Raw genomic sequence first — 15,282 nt, 5'->3', positions numbered from 1 at the left:
AAACTCCAGTCAAATGTAGATGTGTCAATACATTGTTGCAGGAGTTGCAGGATCAGGGGCAAATAACTCTGCCGAAGCTTTTCATACTGGATCTTCATTAAGGCACTCGAATTCTTGCATTGACAACACACAGTGCTCTGCTATTCCCCAACACTTCTCACCTGGCCAAAATACCTCTATGGGTAAGTACTTTATATATTTACATTTGTGTAACTTATGGTTAATCAGGCTGGTTATAGTGACCAGAGTCACCAAGCATTTCTTCAGCAGAAACTATTAAGATTTCTCTCTCTGTTCAGATGATATTTTGCACATGTAAATAAGCCTGGTTCTAGTCTGTATGTAGGTAGGCCTACACATAAACCTTTAAAATAAAACTCATCAGGGGACCTCCATGGCATAGTGATTAGTGTGCTAGGTTTTTGTTACCAAGCACTCTGCTCGGTTTCCTCCCACCATAATGCTGGTTGCCACTGTATGAGGGAAATACTCCAATCAAATAAATACAGGTAAATAAATAAATAGCCTAGATATGTCTTCCTCCATTAAGGTGTGCTGGTGTAATACGTGTCACGTACTGGCCTAGGTGTCCATGCATATTGAACTGACATTGAATACTGCTAGTCAGATAGGTGAACAAGGACAAAATATCGTGACAAGTTGTTTATGAAGTGCCACTTCAATCCCAAGATAAATGAGGGGGAAATATTAAAATGACATGAAGGATGTCCTACAGAGCAGAGCTAACACCAGGGCTCAATAGGATTAATAAAGAATAACACGATTTAACCCATATCAGGAAGAGTGATGCTATATGAAATCATCTTCATTTACTGTAAAATTCTTCTGACAACGAATCAGACAGATACAATTGTATTTAAAAGCAGTCATCTGTGTTTAAAAGTATGGCGTCATTTGTGGATAAAGTTGAAACATCAGCAATGGGTGACGTCAGGTGTTCTCTTTTGACGTCACACGTACCTGGCAAATTGGAAACGACAGAAGACTTTTGTTTCCATACTATCATCCCAGACTTACAACAACTGTTTTAATGAATACAGTGCAGTTCTTTTTTTACAATTTATGAAGTCATTCATACTACTGTGGATCCTTATTAATCAATCCTGCCTTTAAAACGTACACATATTTGAACTGGAGAAGCTCTTTATAAAAACTGCCAGAAGGTACATGTAGGATGTGATCACTAACTTGAGGATGGAATTCACGAACACTTGTAAAGTTTGTTTCATGCAGCTGTATTTTACCGTACAATGATGATTAGCCAGAGGTATGTGTTATTAAACACAGTAGCACCCCTGACAACAGAAACAAAGACTTCATATAGTACCGTACCGTAGCAATTCTGTCATTGTTTCACTGTCATTGGGTGTGTAACAAGTATATGAATGCGCAATTAAACAACCACAGCAGAACTAGTGCCACCAAATAGTTGGATGAATTCTGCGTTCAATTTACGTAAGACATGTATGTCGTACCAAGGCGGTTAAACAGTGCGGTTTACCAGCTATTATCTTAAGCGAGTTATAACACATTCAAATTGGGTGAAATTATACATGTTAGCACAACATACTACTAACTACTGGTACATAGAACACAAAGTAATACATTTAACAGTACAAAGAAATGCATGAGCAGTGATTACTGATAACTGAGATAACACAAAAACATACCACAAAATACCTCTTCTTGTATGTAAACAGTTATCCTAACAAAACCATTGTTACTATCGACATACAGCTTGTAACTTAGCTAACAGCTACTATAGTTTCGCATTACACGGTGTCCCTATTTCTGACAATAACCTAATTCAAACTATAGGATAAAACCTGTACCAGTAAAAGACGCCAACGTCATATTACATATTGCTAAATTGCTGGCTAATATGTGTAATGTGGCTTCTCACACCGTCTGGACACTGTTCACAGCACGCAGTGAACGGCTGCGATAAAGTGGCTATAACCAACGTCATTTCCAATACAAGAAGTGGTGGTATGGTGTTACAGCACTCAAATCAGTATACAACAAGAAACCTGAAAGCTCCGCCAATAAATAAAACGTTATGTATATGTCTAGAACAAACATCACATCATTGGCAACTTCCATTGATAGCCACACGCTGGGCGACCTTACAGACAACTTATTTTAAACAAGAACGTCTAGCGAGTTAGATATTCGGTGTCTAGTAAGGGTTCAGTTACTGAATACCACATTCAAATAATGTTATCATAGCTTACCTCTTGGCCCAAATATTCTTTGCACCACTGCGTAAAAAACATCTGTGCATAATTTCAGTTAATGTCATTAATTTATCTATCGAACTGTACCATTTAGTCAACACAAAGGATTGATGACCATGAATGCCATTGAGATTTTACTTCTGGCAGAAACAAGGGGAACTACTATGTAAAACTAAACATAATCAAAATGAATGACTTCCTCTAATTACAGAAAATGTACATAGGCAACAAAAAGGTGTAACAATGCCACGTCCATGTGAAAACAAATGATGAAATACTAAATCAGAAAATTTAAGTTTTCAATGTGCACAGAGCTTCCCTTTGAGCACTTCACTACGTCTGATTCTGCAAACCTGTTTTTGACTTAAATCAAAATTTAAAAACCTCTTCACAGTGCCCAGTTTTGGGCACTGGAAGTTGAAGTATAGACACATTTGCCTTAAGAAAACATAGATGAAGTGAACAAAATTTTAATTTCTAAAGCCGAAAAATAAGCTGTAAGATCGCGTTTTAAATTTTGACTTTAGAAATGGCTTTGTGGAATTGGTTTCAGTGTCCAATGATTTTGACTAAATGTGAATCAGCAGTGTTTTATAAACCTCTTATAAACTGAATATTGTAGTGATCAGTGTCATATGTTGTGTGTTGCCATGGTTACAGGGGATGTAGGGATCTACAGCAAGATTGCACCACAGATGACCCCAAATGTTAACCCCATGAAGTCGTCACAAAGTCACTCCATGAGTGCTCCAAATATAACCTCCTCACAAGATGTGTCCTTAGTAGACAACAGTGCTTCAGGTTAGTCTGTATACAGATTACATACAGTGTTTATGCTTGTCTGTGACAGTTTTGCTTGTACAGTGTAGTTACAGTGACATAACTGTTTGCATACCGGTAGTTATGATTCCCCATAGTTACAGTTACAGTACTGCATAGTTACAATGTAACAATTTCTTCAAGTGACTGATCCTTTGATCACAGATTAATAACACTGTCAGACTGATAATTTTGAAGTATCTTTCCAGAAGGGTGTGTAGCTGAGGTGTAGCACGAGTGTAATGTATAATTACTTGTAGGTCACTGATGGAGTTTTGTAGGAGCCAGTGTGAGGTGCAGGCCATGGTATTGTAAGTGTACTTGAGGAGTACTCAGAGTTGATTGGGATTGCAATAGTACTTGAGATGTAGGTCATTCTAGTGCAGGTGCACTTAAGGTGTAGGTCATTAATTGTAATGTAAGTATACTTGAGGTGGAGGTCATTGTAATGTTTTTTTTTTTTTTGATTGGTGTTTTACGCCGTACTCAAGAATATTTCACTTATACGATTATTATGGTGGGTGGAAACCGGGCAGAGCCCGGCGGAAACCCACGACCATCCGCAGGTTGCTGGCAGACCTTTCCACGTACGGCCGGAGAGGAAGCCAGCATGAGCTGGTCTTGAACTCACAGCGACCGCATTGGTGAGAGGCTTCTGGGTCACTACGCTGCGCTAGCGCGCTAACCGACTGAGCCACGGAGGCCCCTCATTGTAATGTGGGTGCACTTGAGATGTAGGTCATTGTAATGTAGGTGTGCTTGAGATGTAGGTCATTGTAATGTAGGTGTACTTGAGATGTAGGTCATTGTAATGTATGTGTACTTGAGGTGTAGTGTAATGCAAGTGTACTTGAACTGTAAGTCATTGCAATATAGGTGTAGTTGAATGTAGGTTATTGTAATACAGATGTAGTTGAATATAGGTCATTGTAATATAAGTGTACTTGAGGTGTAGGTCATTATAATGTAGGTGTGCTTGAGGTGTAGGTCATTGTAATTTAGGTGTACTTGACGTGTATGTCAGTGTAATATAAGTGTGCTTATAGTTTAACATTGTACTGAACAATTTTTCAGTCATATGACAACAAACATGAGGTGTAGGTCATTGTAATATAGGTGCACTTGAGGTGTAGGTGATTGTAATGTAGGTGCACTTGAGGTGTAGGTGATCATAATGTAGGTGCACTTGAGGTGTAGGTCATTGCATTGAATGTTTTCTTGAGATGTAGGCCATTGTAATGTAGGTTTACTTGAGATGTAGGTGATTGTAGTGTAGGTGTGGTGTATGTCATTGTATTTTAAAGGTGTATTGTAATGTAGGTGTGCTTGAGATGTAGGTTATTGTAATGTAGGTTTACTTGAGATGTAGGTGATTATAGTGTAGAGGAGGCATATATGTCATTGTAATTGAAAGGTGTATTGTAATGTAGGTGTACTTGATGTGTAGGTCATTGGCTTGTAGATGTACTTCAGGTGTAGACTATTGTTAAGCAGGCATGGTTGAGGTGTAGGCCATTGTAATGTATGTGTACTTGAGGTGTTGCTATTGTAATGTACTTGGTGATGCAGGGGAATTGAGGTGTAGGCCATTGCAGTGTAAATGCACTATAGGTAAATGTCATTGTACTTGAGGTGCATGTCATTTTAAGATAGGTGTGCTTAGGTGTTACTAAATCAGAAAATTTATGTTTTCAGTCTGCACAGAGCGTCCCTTTGAGCACTTCTCTAGGGCTGATTCTGCAAAGTTGTTTGTGACTTTAGTCAAAATTTAAAAACCTCTTCACAATGCTCAGTTTTGGGTACTGGAAGTTGAAATATAGACGCATTTGCCTCGCATCTAAGGAAACATAGATAAAGTGGACAAAATTTTAATTTCTAAAGCCAAAAAATAAGCTGTAAGATCGCATTTTCAATTTTGACTTTAGAAATGACTTTGTGGAATTGATTCCAGTGTCCGTATTTATTCTTCAACGATTTTGACTAAATGTGAATCGGCAGTGTTTTATAAACCTCTTATAAATGAAATATTGTAGTTATTAGTGTCATATGTTGTGTGTTGCCATGGTTACAGGGGATGTAGGGAAAGATAACTACAGGAAGAGGCCACATAGTACACCACAGATGACCTCAAATGTTAACCCCATGAAGGTGTCACAGAGTCGCATGAGTGCTCCAGATATAACCTCTTCACAAGATGTGTCCTTAGTAGACAACAGTGCTTCAGGTTAGTCTCTATACAGATTATATACAGTGTTTATGCTTGTCTAATTACTTGTAGATCACTGTGATGGAGTTTTGCAGGAGCTAGTATGAGGTGCAGGTCGTGGTATTGTAAGTGTACTTGAAGAGTACTGAAAGTTGATTGCGATTGCCATGGTAGTTGAGGTGTAGGTGTGCTTGAGGTGTAGGTGTGCTTGAGGTGTAGGTGTGCTTGAGGTGTAGGTGATTGTTATGCAGATGTACAGGGGGTTATGTTGTTGTAATGTAGGCACACTTGAGGCATAGGGCATTGTAATGCAGATCTACATGAGGTGTAGGGTATTGTAATGCAGGTGCAGTTGAGGTGCTGGTCTTTGTAATGTAGGTGTACATGAGCTGTAGGGTATTGTAATGTAGGTGCAATTGAGGTGCTGGTCATTGTAATGTAGTTGTACTTGAGGTGTAGGCATGTTGTATCTCATGGACATAGTACATTATACAGATATCATACACCTCTAGATCACTTACTTTGCAATAAACTACACCCCAAGTACACTTACTTTGCAGTAACCTACACCTCAAAGGCACACACCCACATTACATTGACCTACACCTCAAGTACACCTACTTGGCAATGACCTACATCTGAAGTACACACACCCATATTACATTGACCTACACCTCAAGTGCACCTACTTTGCAATGGCTTACACCTCAAGTACACCCACAGTGCGATGACTCGCACCTCAACTACACCACATTACAATAACCAGCACCTCAAGTATACCCACATTGTAATGACTTACACTTCAAGTACACACACATTAGAATGCCTTACACCTCCTGTACACCCACATTGCAATTACTTACACCTCAAGTACACACATTCCAAAGACTTGCACCTTAAGTACACACACACATTACAATGCCTTACATGTCAAGTACACCACATTTCAATGACTTACACCTCAAGTACCCACATTACAATGACGTAGACCTTGCATATACCAACATTACAATGACTTACACCTCACACACCTTACAATGACTTGCACCTCATGCATACCCACATTGCAATGACTTACACCTCAATTACACACCCATTACAGTGACTTACACCTCAAGTGCACCCACAGTACAGTGACTTACACCTCAAGTACACACACAGTAGAATGACTTACACCTCAAGTACAAACACATTACAGTGATTTACACCTCAAGTACACCCACATTACAATGACTTACACCTCAAATACACACACATTACAGTGACTTACACCTCAAGTACACACACATTACAGTGTCTTACACCTCAAGTACACACACATTACAATGACTTACACCTCAAATGCACCCACATTACAATGACTTACACCTCAAGTACACACAATTTACAATAACTTACACCTCAAGTACACACACGCATTACAATGACTTACTCCTATACAGGTATGTGTGTACTTCGTTAAGATGTAGGGACGTACATTTTTAGTGTCAGCCACTATTTAATGTATGTAAAATGTCTGATTAAGTCATTTTTAGAAAGACTTGTTTGTACAGGCACATCAACTAACTATTTTCATCCGATTCAGTAGAATAACTTACATAAATATGTAAAGGCTTACATACATGACATAAACTATAGATTTGGGCCTCTGTGGCCGAGGCACAGCACGATGACCCAGGAGCTTCCCACCAATATGGTTGTTGAGTTCAAGGCTAGCTCGTGCTGGCTTCCTCTCCGGTCAAACATGGAAAGGCCTGGCAGCAACATGCAGATGGCCTGGCTTTCTCGCCACCTCTGCCCAGTTTCCTCCCACAATAATGCTGGCTTTTGTCGTATAAGTGAAATATTCTTGAGTATGGCACAAAATTCGAATCCGATAAATAAGTGAAATATAGATAAAATTCAGCTCAGTTCTGTTTCAAGCTGGTCACTTTCAATTATTACCTTTTTGTGATCAAATAGGAATGACGAGGTTAAAAGACTTGCGCATGGGACAGATTAGACGTCTTCAAAAGATCTGGGAAGAGCGCATAATGATGAAGGGCAAAGAGTGGGATGATGTTTTGCCTGATGACATTACCTACGATGATAGTGTAAAGATAAATGGTAAATAACCCGGCCACTTCTAACCTTGTGATGTGTATGTACCGTGCAATCTGTAATTCAAAACACTTTTTTTGGTAACTATACACCCTGAGACTTTCCGAGCGCTGTGTGTAAGGCATCCATGGAAATGTTGAGGCAACGTTCATGTATTTACTGAAAATGACATGCCACATCATGATATTGCATCATGCGAAACTTTTCAGAATACTGTTAAGATGATTAGTACATAAAAACAGATGGGAATGTGGCGGTTCTGCACACATCAGTGTTATACAGATGGAAATGTGGCAGTTCTGGGCACATCACTGTTTTACAGATGGGAATGTGGCAGTTCTGGGCACGTCACTATTATACAGATGGGAATGTGGCAGTTCTGGGCACATCACTGTTATACAGATGGGAATGTGGCAGTTCTGGGCACGTAGCTGTTATACAGATGGGAATGTGGCAGTTCTGGGTACGTCACTGTTATACAGATGGGAATGTGGCAGTTCTGGGCACATCACTGTTATACAGATGAGATTGTGGCAGTTCTGGGCACGTAGCTGTTATACAGATGGGAATGTGGCAGTTCTGGGCACATCACTGTTATACAGATGGGAATGTGGCAGTTCTGGACACGTCACTGTTATACAGATGGGAATGTGGCAGTTCTGGGTACATCAATGTTATACAGATGGGAATGTGGCAGCTCTGGGCACATCACTGTTATACAGGTGGGATTGTGGCAGTTCTGGGCACGTAGCTGTTATACGGATGGGAAGTGGCAATTCTGCGCATGTCACTGTTATACAGATGGGAATGTGACAGTTCTGGGCATGTCCCTGTTATACAGATGGGAATGTGGCAGTTCTGCTCATGTCACTGTTATACAGATGGGAATGTGACAGTTCTGGACATGTCACTGTTATGCAGATGGGAATGTGACAGTTCTGGGCATGTCACTGTTATGCAGATGGGAATGTGACAGTTCTGTGCATGTTACTGTTGTACAGATGGGAATGTGGGAGTTCTGCACGTCACTGTTATACAGATGGGAATGTGGCACTTCTGGGCATGTCACTGTTATACAGATGGGAATGTGGCAGTTCTGGTCATGTCACTGTTATACAGATGGGAATGTGGCACTTCTGGTCACGTCACTGTTCTACAGATGGGAATGTGGCAGTTCTGGGCATGTCACTGTTATACAGATGGGAATGTGGCAGTTCTGTGCATGTCACTGTTATACGGATGGGAATGTGGCAGTTCTGGGCATGTCACTGTTATGCGGATGGGAATGTGGCAGTTCTGGGTACGTCACTGTTATACAGATGGGAATGTGGCAGTTCTGGGCACGTCACTGCTATACAGATTGGATTGTGGCAGTCCTGGGCACATCACTGTTATACAGATAGGAATGTGGCAGTTCTGGGTACATAGCTGTTATACAGATGGGAATGTGGCAGTTCTGGGTACGTCACTGTTATACAGATGGGAATGTGGCAGTTCTGGGCACATCACTGTTATGCAGATAGGAATGTGGCAGTTCTGGGCACGTCACTGTTATACAGATGGGAATGTGGCAGTTCTGGTCATGTCACTGTTATGCAGATGGAAATGTGGCAGTTCTTCGCATGTCACTGTTATACAGATGGGAATGTGGCAGTTCTGGTCACGTCACTGTTACACGGATGGGAATGTAGCAGTTCTGGTCATGTCACTGTTATACAGATGGGAATGTGGCAATTCTGGGCATGTCACTGTTATACAAATGGAAATGTGGCAGTTCTGCACGTCACTGTTATACAGATGGAAATGTGGCAGTTCTGGTCATGTCACTGTTATACAGATGGGAATGTGGCAGTTCTGGGCATGTCACTGTTATACAAATGGAAATGTGGCAGTTCTGCACGTCACTGTTATACAGATGGAAATGTAGCAGTTCTGGTCATGTCACTGTTATACAGATGGGAATGTGGCAGTTCTGGGCATGTCACTGTTATACAAATGGAAATGTGGCAATTCTGCATGTCACTGTTATACAAATGGAAATGTGGCAGTTCTGGACACGTCACTGTTATACAGATGGGAATGTGGCAGTTCTGCACGTCACTGTTATACAGATGGGAATGTGGCAGTTCTGGTCATGTTACTGTTGTACAGATGGAAATGTGGCAGTTTTGGGCACGTAACTGTTATAGAGATGGGAATGTGACAATTCTGGGCATGTCACTGTTATACAAATGGGAATGTAGCAGTTCTGGGCACGTCACTGTGATACAGATGGGAATGTGGCAATTCTGCGCATGTCACTGTTGTGCAGATGGGAATGTAGCAGTTCTTGTCATGTCACTGTTTTACAGATGGAAATGTGGCAGTTCTGGTCATGTCACTGTTATACAGATGGGAATGTGGCAGTTCTGCGAACGTCACTGTTATACAGATGGGAATGTGGCAGTTTTGGGCACGTCACTGTTATACAGATGGGAATGTGGCACATCTGGTCATGTCAATGTGATACAGATGGGAATGTGTGAGTTCTGGGCATGTCACTGTTATACTTCATACATTTTTAGGACACAGAACATACGTGTATAATGGTCCTACATCTGGAAATGAAGGTGACATTGCAAAGCTTCACATGTCCCAGAGATGTTTAGGAACCCAGATTAATCAGGATTTGATCATTTTTGTAGTTGAGGTTCACTGCTCAAACTGTGTTTACATATACAGTATTTTCCATCAAAATTCATCATTTCCCAATTTAAATTTACCTAAATTTATTTAAAGAGGATGATGCCTCCCTGTTCGTGGAAAGTCAGCTGTCAGGTTTATGTCCTTTTTCTACCAAAGTACAGACTCTTGGTCATTTATAAAAGGAAAGCCTGCTTCTATACGTTTAATAGTTGAACAGTCCTCCAAACCTATACCTGCTCACTCACACTTTGTCATGATCGAGGAAGAACCCTACCAATTATCAGCAACCTTGTGGAGTTGTTTCCTGTCCATCCATCCATGCAATAAGCCAAGATGAAAGTATATTTCCATGTTTAATGTTTTCCAACTTGTAAATACTCTAAATTCGAGATCTACCCTTCCCTGTATGAAAACTGCATCTATTTATTACATGCCTTTTAAATTCCATTTTGTATTGAGTGTATAGTGCACAGTGCTTTGATTGGTCAGTGTTACTTTTCATGTTATTTCAGCAAGCAAGAATCCCTTCAGAGAATTTTTTAACCTGCTGGTAAGTTATGGATGGACCTTGGGGAGTTTTATGGAAATGGTTAAGGACATCGCTAGTGACGAGGTGTACGGTGAAGTTTGCAGTGTTGTGGGATGGAATCCTCCTAGCTCACCGGGTAGGTTATGTTACACCTGTTCAAAATGTTTGTGCAAATAAAACTGAATATATGTATGTCAGATATGTATGTTCCAGATTCAAATGTAAATAGTAAATGTTGTAACAGTGCATAACTTTGTTATAATCTCAATTTTTAAAATACAAATCAAATCAAATCATTATCTATGTCTCTGAAAGAAATCCATATTTGTAAGCATGTTTTCACAGATTTCTTTACACTTAGCCATAACCTTAAGGAGTGTCTTTTCACATTTACTTTCAGTGCATACAAATTTTGTGTTTATGTTGATAATTCTGGGACCTTTTGTGCCTAGTGAAGAGCTGGCAATCTTACTGCAACCATACAGGGCAAGGTCTGCGGCAACTTGCAAATGGTCATGGGTTTTGCCTAGGCTCAGCGTGGCTTCTTGCCCTCCCCCCCCCCATAATGCTGGCTGCCATCATATAAATGAAATATTCTAGGCTGCAGTGTTAAATATCAATCAAATAAATAAATAACTATGTAAATTTGTTTAAATTATTTTACAGGGGCTGTTGGTGGAATTGATGAGGAGCCCAAAATTATAAACAAGCCAGAAACTCCAGTATTCGATCAGCCACCTGAAGAATTTCAGGTAAATCCAGGCCAATCACTGGAAACAGATGGAAGTTCTCAGCAGCCTGGCAGTGACCAAGATGAAACACCATGCAGTCAGACGCCAGATCGAATCATCAATGTTTTGCAGCCTCCATTACGACCAAATAATGCAATGGCTAGTTGTTTGAAAACAGAGGATACTCCTAGCAGTTCAGAGCAAACATGGCAAAGGGGGAGCAGAGCTAGTAGACCCACTGGATCTGCTGCACGAGACCAGCGGCCGAGTAGTCAAATTGAGAGTTTTCCTCTTCACAGAGTAGTTTGCACGAACCCTGAGTTGAGCAGTCGTGGTGACCACAGTCAATCTAGTGAAGGCCAAGGCAGCTTACCTAGAGGTGTCCAAGCACAGAGTGACACTGATGGACAACAGGCTGAGAAAAGTCCAGGGATTGATGCTGAATACATTAGGGAGGATATCTCTGCACAAAGTCCTATCAGTGGTCAGGAATCCAAGCCATTGCCCTCAGGAGGGGCATCTGTAAGGGCAGAGAAGAGCAGTGTCCAAGCAGAAAGCGACACTCATGGTCATCAAGCTGAGAAAAGTCCAGGGATTGATGCTGAATACTTTAGGGAGGATATCTCTGCACAAAGTCCTATCAGTGGTCAGGAATCCAACCCATTGCCCTCAGGAGGGGCATCTGTAAGGGCAGAGAAGAGCAGTGTCCAAGCAGAAAGCGACACTCATGGTCATCAAGCTGAGAAAGGTCCTGGCCTGGAAGCAGAAAGGCTGCAAGAAGACATATCAGCATCGTGTCACAGTGAGACAAAAGCATTACCAATTCCCTCTGTGGAGGATCCAGAAGGATTTCAGGCAGAGAAGTGTCCTGATGTGGAGGCCCAAAGACTCCAGGAGGACCGACGTGCTGAAGAGGAATTAGGTTTCAGGAACATACAAGAAGAGTCTGAAAGAATTGGGATGTGTACAGCCACTGGGCACAGTTCTAATGCCAGCAGAAATGGACTTGTAGGTACTGCCCTACCTTTGCCTCCCAGTGGTGACCTTGTAGAGACTACTGCTTCCAGTTTACCACCAGGAGATGCACAAACTTCTACTAATGCCAGCTCTGAAGTTACAAATACCGCTGCCTCAGGTTTATCACCAAGAGATGCACAAACTTCCACCACTGCAGACTGTGAAGCTACCACTGCTTTCAATTTCCAATCCACACACAGTTCTGCGTCTAGATCTACCATACTTAACAATTTGTCCAGTCAAGATCACAAAGGTAATGGAAACTTACCTAAAGAGGCTTCAGGAAATCTGACTTCAAGTGCGGAATCTTTGTCCTCAGAAGATAAGAGCCAGGATAGTCGTGGGTTTGGGGTAAGGCGTGAACTGTATGTGTATCAGCCTAAAATAGGACTATATGACTCATGTTCAGAGTCAGTGGACACCACAGATGAGACAGGAGTCATTCAGAGTGAAGATGTAGTGGGAGGCACAAGGGTTACCGGCAGGTACAGTGGCAATGATGACGGTGCATGTAGTGAGGATGAAGACAGTGCTGCTGATTGTAGTGCTGATGACGAGGATAGCAGTGGTAATGAAGGTGCCCAGGGTGATGATGGTGCCCAGGGTGATGATGGTGCCCACGGTGAGGATCGTGCCAGAGATGATGAAGGTGCCAGGGTTCATGATGGTGCCCAGGGTGAGGATCGTTCCCAGGGTGATGATGATGCCCAGGGTGAGGATCGTTCCCAGGGTGAGCCTGGTGCCCAGGGTGAGGATGGTGCCCATGGTGAGGATGGCGCCTGGGATAATGATGGTGCCAAGGGTGATGATGCTGCCTGGGATAATGATGGTGCCCAGGGTGATTAAGGTGCCAGGGCTCATGGTGGTGCCCAGGGTGATTAAGGTGCCAGGGTTCATGATAGTGCCCAGGGTGATGATGCTGCCTGGGATGATGATGGTGCCCAGGGTGATTAAGGTGCCAGGGTTCATGATGGTGCCCAGGGTGATGATGCTGCCTGGGATTATGATGGTGCCAAGGGTGATGATGCTGCCTGGGATGATGATGGTGCCCAGGGTGATGATGCTGTCTGGGATAATGATGGTGCCCAGGGTGATGATGCTGCCTGGGATAATGATGGTGCCCAGGGTGATTAAGGTGCCAGGGTTCATGATGGTGCCCAGGGTGATGATGCTGCCTGGGATGATGATGGTGCCCAGGGTGATGATGCTGCCTGGGATAATGATGGTGCCCAGGGTGATGATGCTGCCTGGGATAATGATGGTGCCCAGGGTGATTAAGGTGCCAGGGTTCATGATGGTGCCCAGGGTGATGATGCTGCCTGGGATGATGATGGTGCCCAGGGTGATTAAGGTGCCAGGGTTCATGATGGTGCCCATGGTGATGATGCTGCCTGGGATGATGATGGTGCCCAGGGTGATGATGCTGCCTGGGATAATGATGGTGCCCAGGGTGATTAAGGTGCCAGGGTTCATGATGGTGCCAGCATTCATTAAGATGCAAGTTATAATGATGATGTAACTGCTAATGACGGTGCTATGGTTGATGCTGGGACAGGCTGTGATAATGGTGAAGTTGATGATGGTGATGCTGAAAGCTGTAATGATTCTGTTGATGGTGCTCATTGTGGATAAACTGCAGATGTTATCAGAGTAGAAGATCAGGGTTGTACCCAGATGAGGGTTTTAGATGCCACCCACATAAATCCTTTCTTGTCATGGTTGTGGCAAGACTAAAAACTATTGCAGTTGAGTAGGTAAATTCAAATATGAGAGTACAATCAAAGATGCTCAAGGTGTGAGGTGACAACAAAGGCAGTCACACAATGTTATAAACAATCAAAATTAGTCAGTTGTTGGGATTTTGATGAAATGGAAAAAGAGAACAGTTAATCAATTTCTCACTGTAAATTACATTTATTTTTATTTTTAAAATTTTTTTTTTAAATTACATTTTATTTTTGGACATTGTCACAGCATGGTCTCATCAAATCCCATCATGGATGCACTGCCATAGCAAGCGGTGAATATATAATTGGGAAGAATTGTTTATCCGGGACTATACTGTGGTATGGGACTATACTCAAGGTATGAGTTTATTGGCTAATTAGTTGGGGATTTGTGTTTTAATAGTCAGGCTTTAATATGAAAATGAAGACTGACAGATGCCATGTTGAAATTTGGAAGCAATTATCCTAAAAAATAAATGGTGTTTTGCTCTGTATTGTGTGCTAGTGCTAATGTAGATAAAAGAGGTTGATTTTGGCAGGAATTATTGGAATAGAAACTTTGAAAATAATGCACTCTTGATCCTCATCATCAGGTTAGATAGATGTACCATTTTGCTTTACACTTGATACGTTTGTTCCTAACATTTAAGACACCCATTTTGTTTCTTTGTGTGTATGTGCAAACAGCCTTTATGAAGATGAATATCGAATCGGCAGCTTAGTGTAATCAAATTAGAATTGCACACTCCTGTAAGTGGTATTGCAAAGAGAAGCTTTTTCAGTAAAATTGTCACCAAACTTTCCTTTCTATCATCCTTGATTTATCTCATACTAGAGCCTGCTAAAACAGGGATATTATGCATGGAGTTGTGAATATAAAGGCTGCTATACTGTATTATATTGGTCCAAATGTTTGATTTTTTTTTTTATTCTTATATGACTATTTCTGTAAATGATTTATTTATTTATTTATTTGATTGGTATTTTATGCCGTACTCAAGAATATTTCACTTATATGACGGCGGTCAGCATTATGGTGGGAGGAAACTGGGCAGAGCCCGGGGGAAACCCACGACCTGCAGGTTGGTGACTGACCTTCCCACTTACGGCCATCTATAAATGACTATGAAAACAAATCGAGCCTATAGCCTCTGGTGCTGGAAACTGTGTTCAGTTTCAAATGTGTTGAAAACCTTGACCAAGACTAAGT

At 41.6% G+C, this 15,282-nt stretch overlaps 1 protein-coding gene across 1 annotated transcript; it reads left to right on the top strand.

Annotated features, from left to right (window-relative positions):
• The first annotated feature begins 178 nt into the window (after window positions 1–178).
• Window positions 179–12,728, top strand: LOC135481360 (retinitis pigmentosa 1-like 1 protein). Its single transcript, XM_064761185.1, has 7 exons — window positions 179–182; window positions 2,919–3,059; window positions 5,149–5,301; window positions 7,246–7,389; window positions 10,581–10,733; window positions 11,264–12,598; window positions 12,724–12,728. The coding sequence occupies exons 1-7, from the start codon at window positions 179–181 to the stop codon at window positions 12,726–12,728; spliced, it is 1,935 nt and encodes a 644-aa protein (XP_064617255.1).
• The last annotated feature ends 2,554 nt before the right edge of the window (window positions 12,729–15,282 follow it).

This window comes from Liolophura sinensis, unplaced genomic scaffold (assembly GCF_032854445.1).
Source record: "Liolophura sinensis isolate JHLJ2023 unplaced genomic scaffold, CUHK_Ljap_v2 scaffold_25, whole genome shotgun sequence".
NCBI classification, from domain to species: domain Eukaryota; kingdom Metazoa; phylum Mollusca; class Polyplacophora; order Chitonida; family Chitonidae; genus Liolophura; species Liolophura sinensis.
This window is presented reverse-complemented; position numbering and strand designations above follow the sequence as displayed.

Bases quoted from the DNA above. Each gene is read 5' to 3' on its own strand.
- LOC135481360 (XM_064761185.1), top strand. The intron at 3,060-5,148 runs GTTAGTCTGTAT...CCATGGTTACAG, and splicing joins AGTAGACAACAGTGCTTCAG to GGGATGTAGGGAAAGATAAC. The intron at 10,734-11,263 runs GTAGGTTATGTT...ATTATTTTACAG, and splicing joins GAATCCTCCTAGCTCACCGG to GGGCTGTTGGTGGAATTGAT.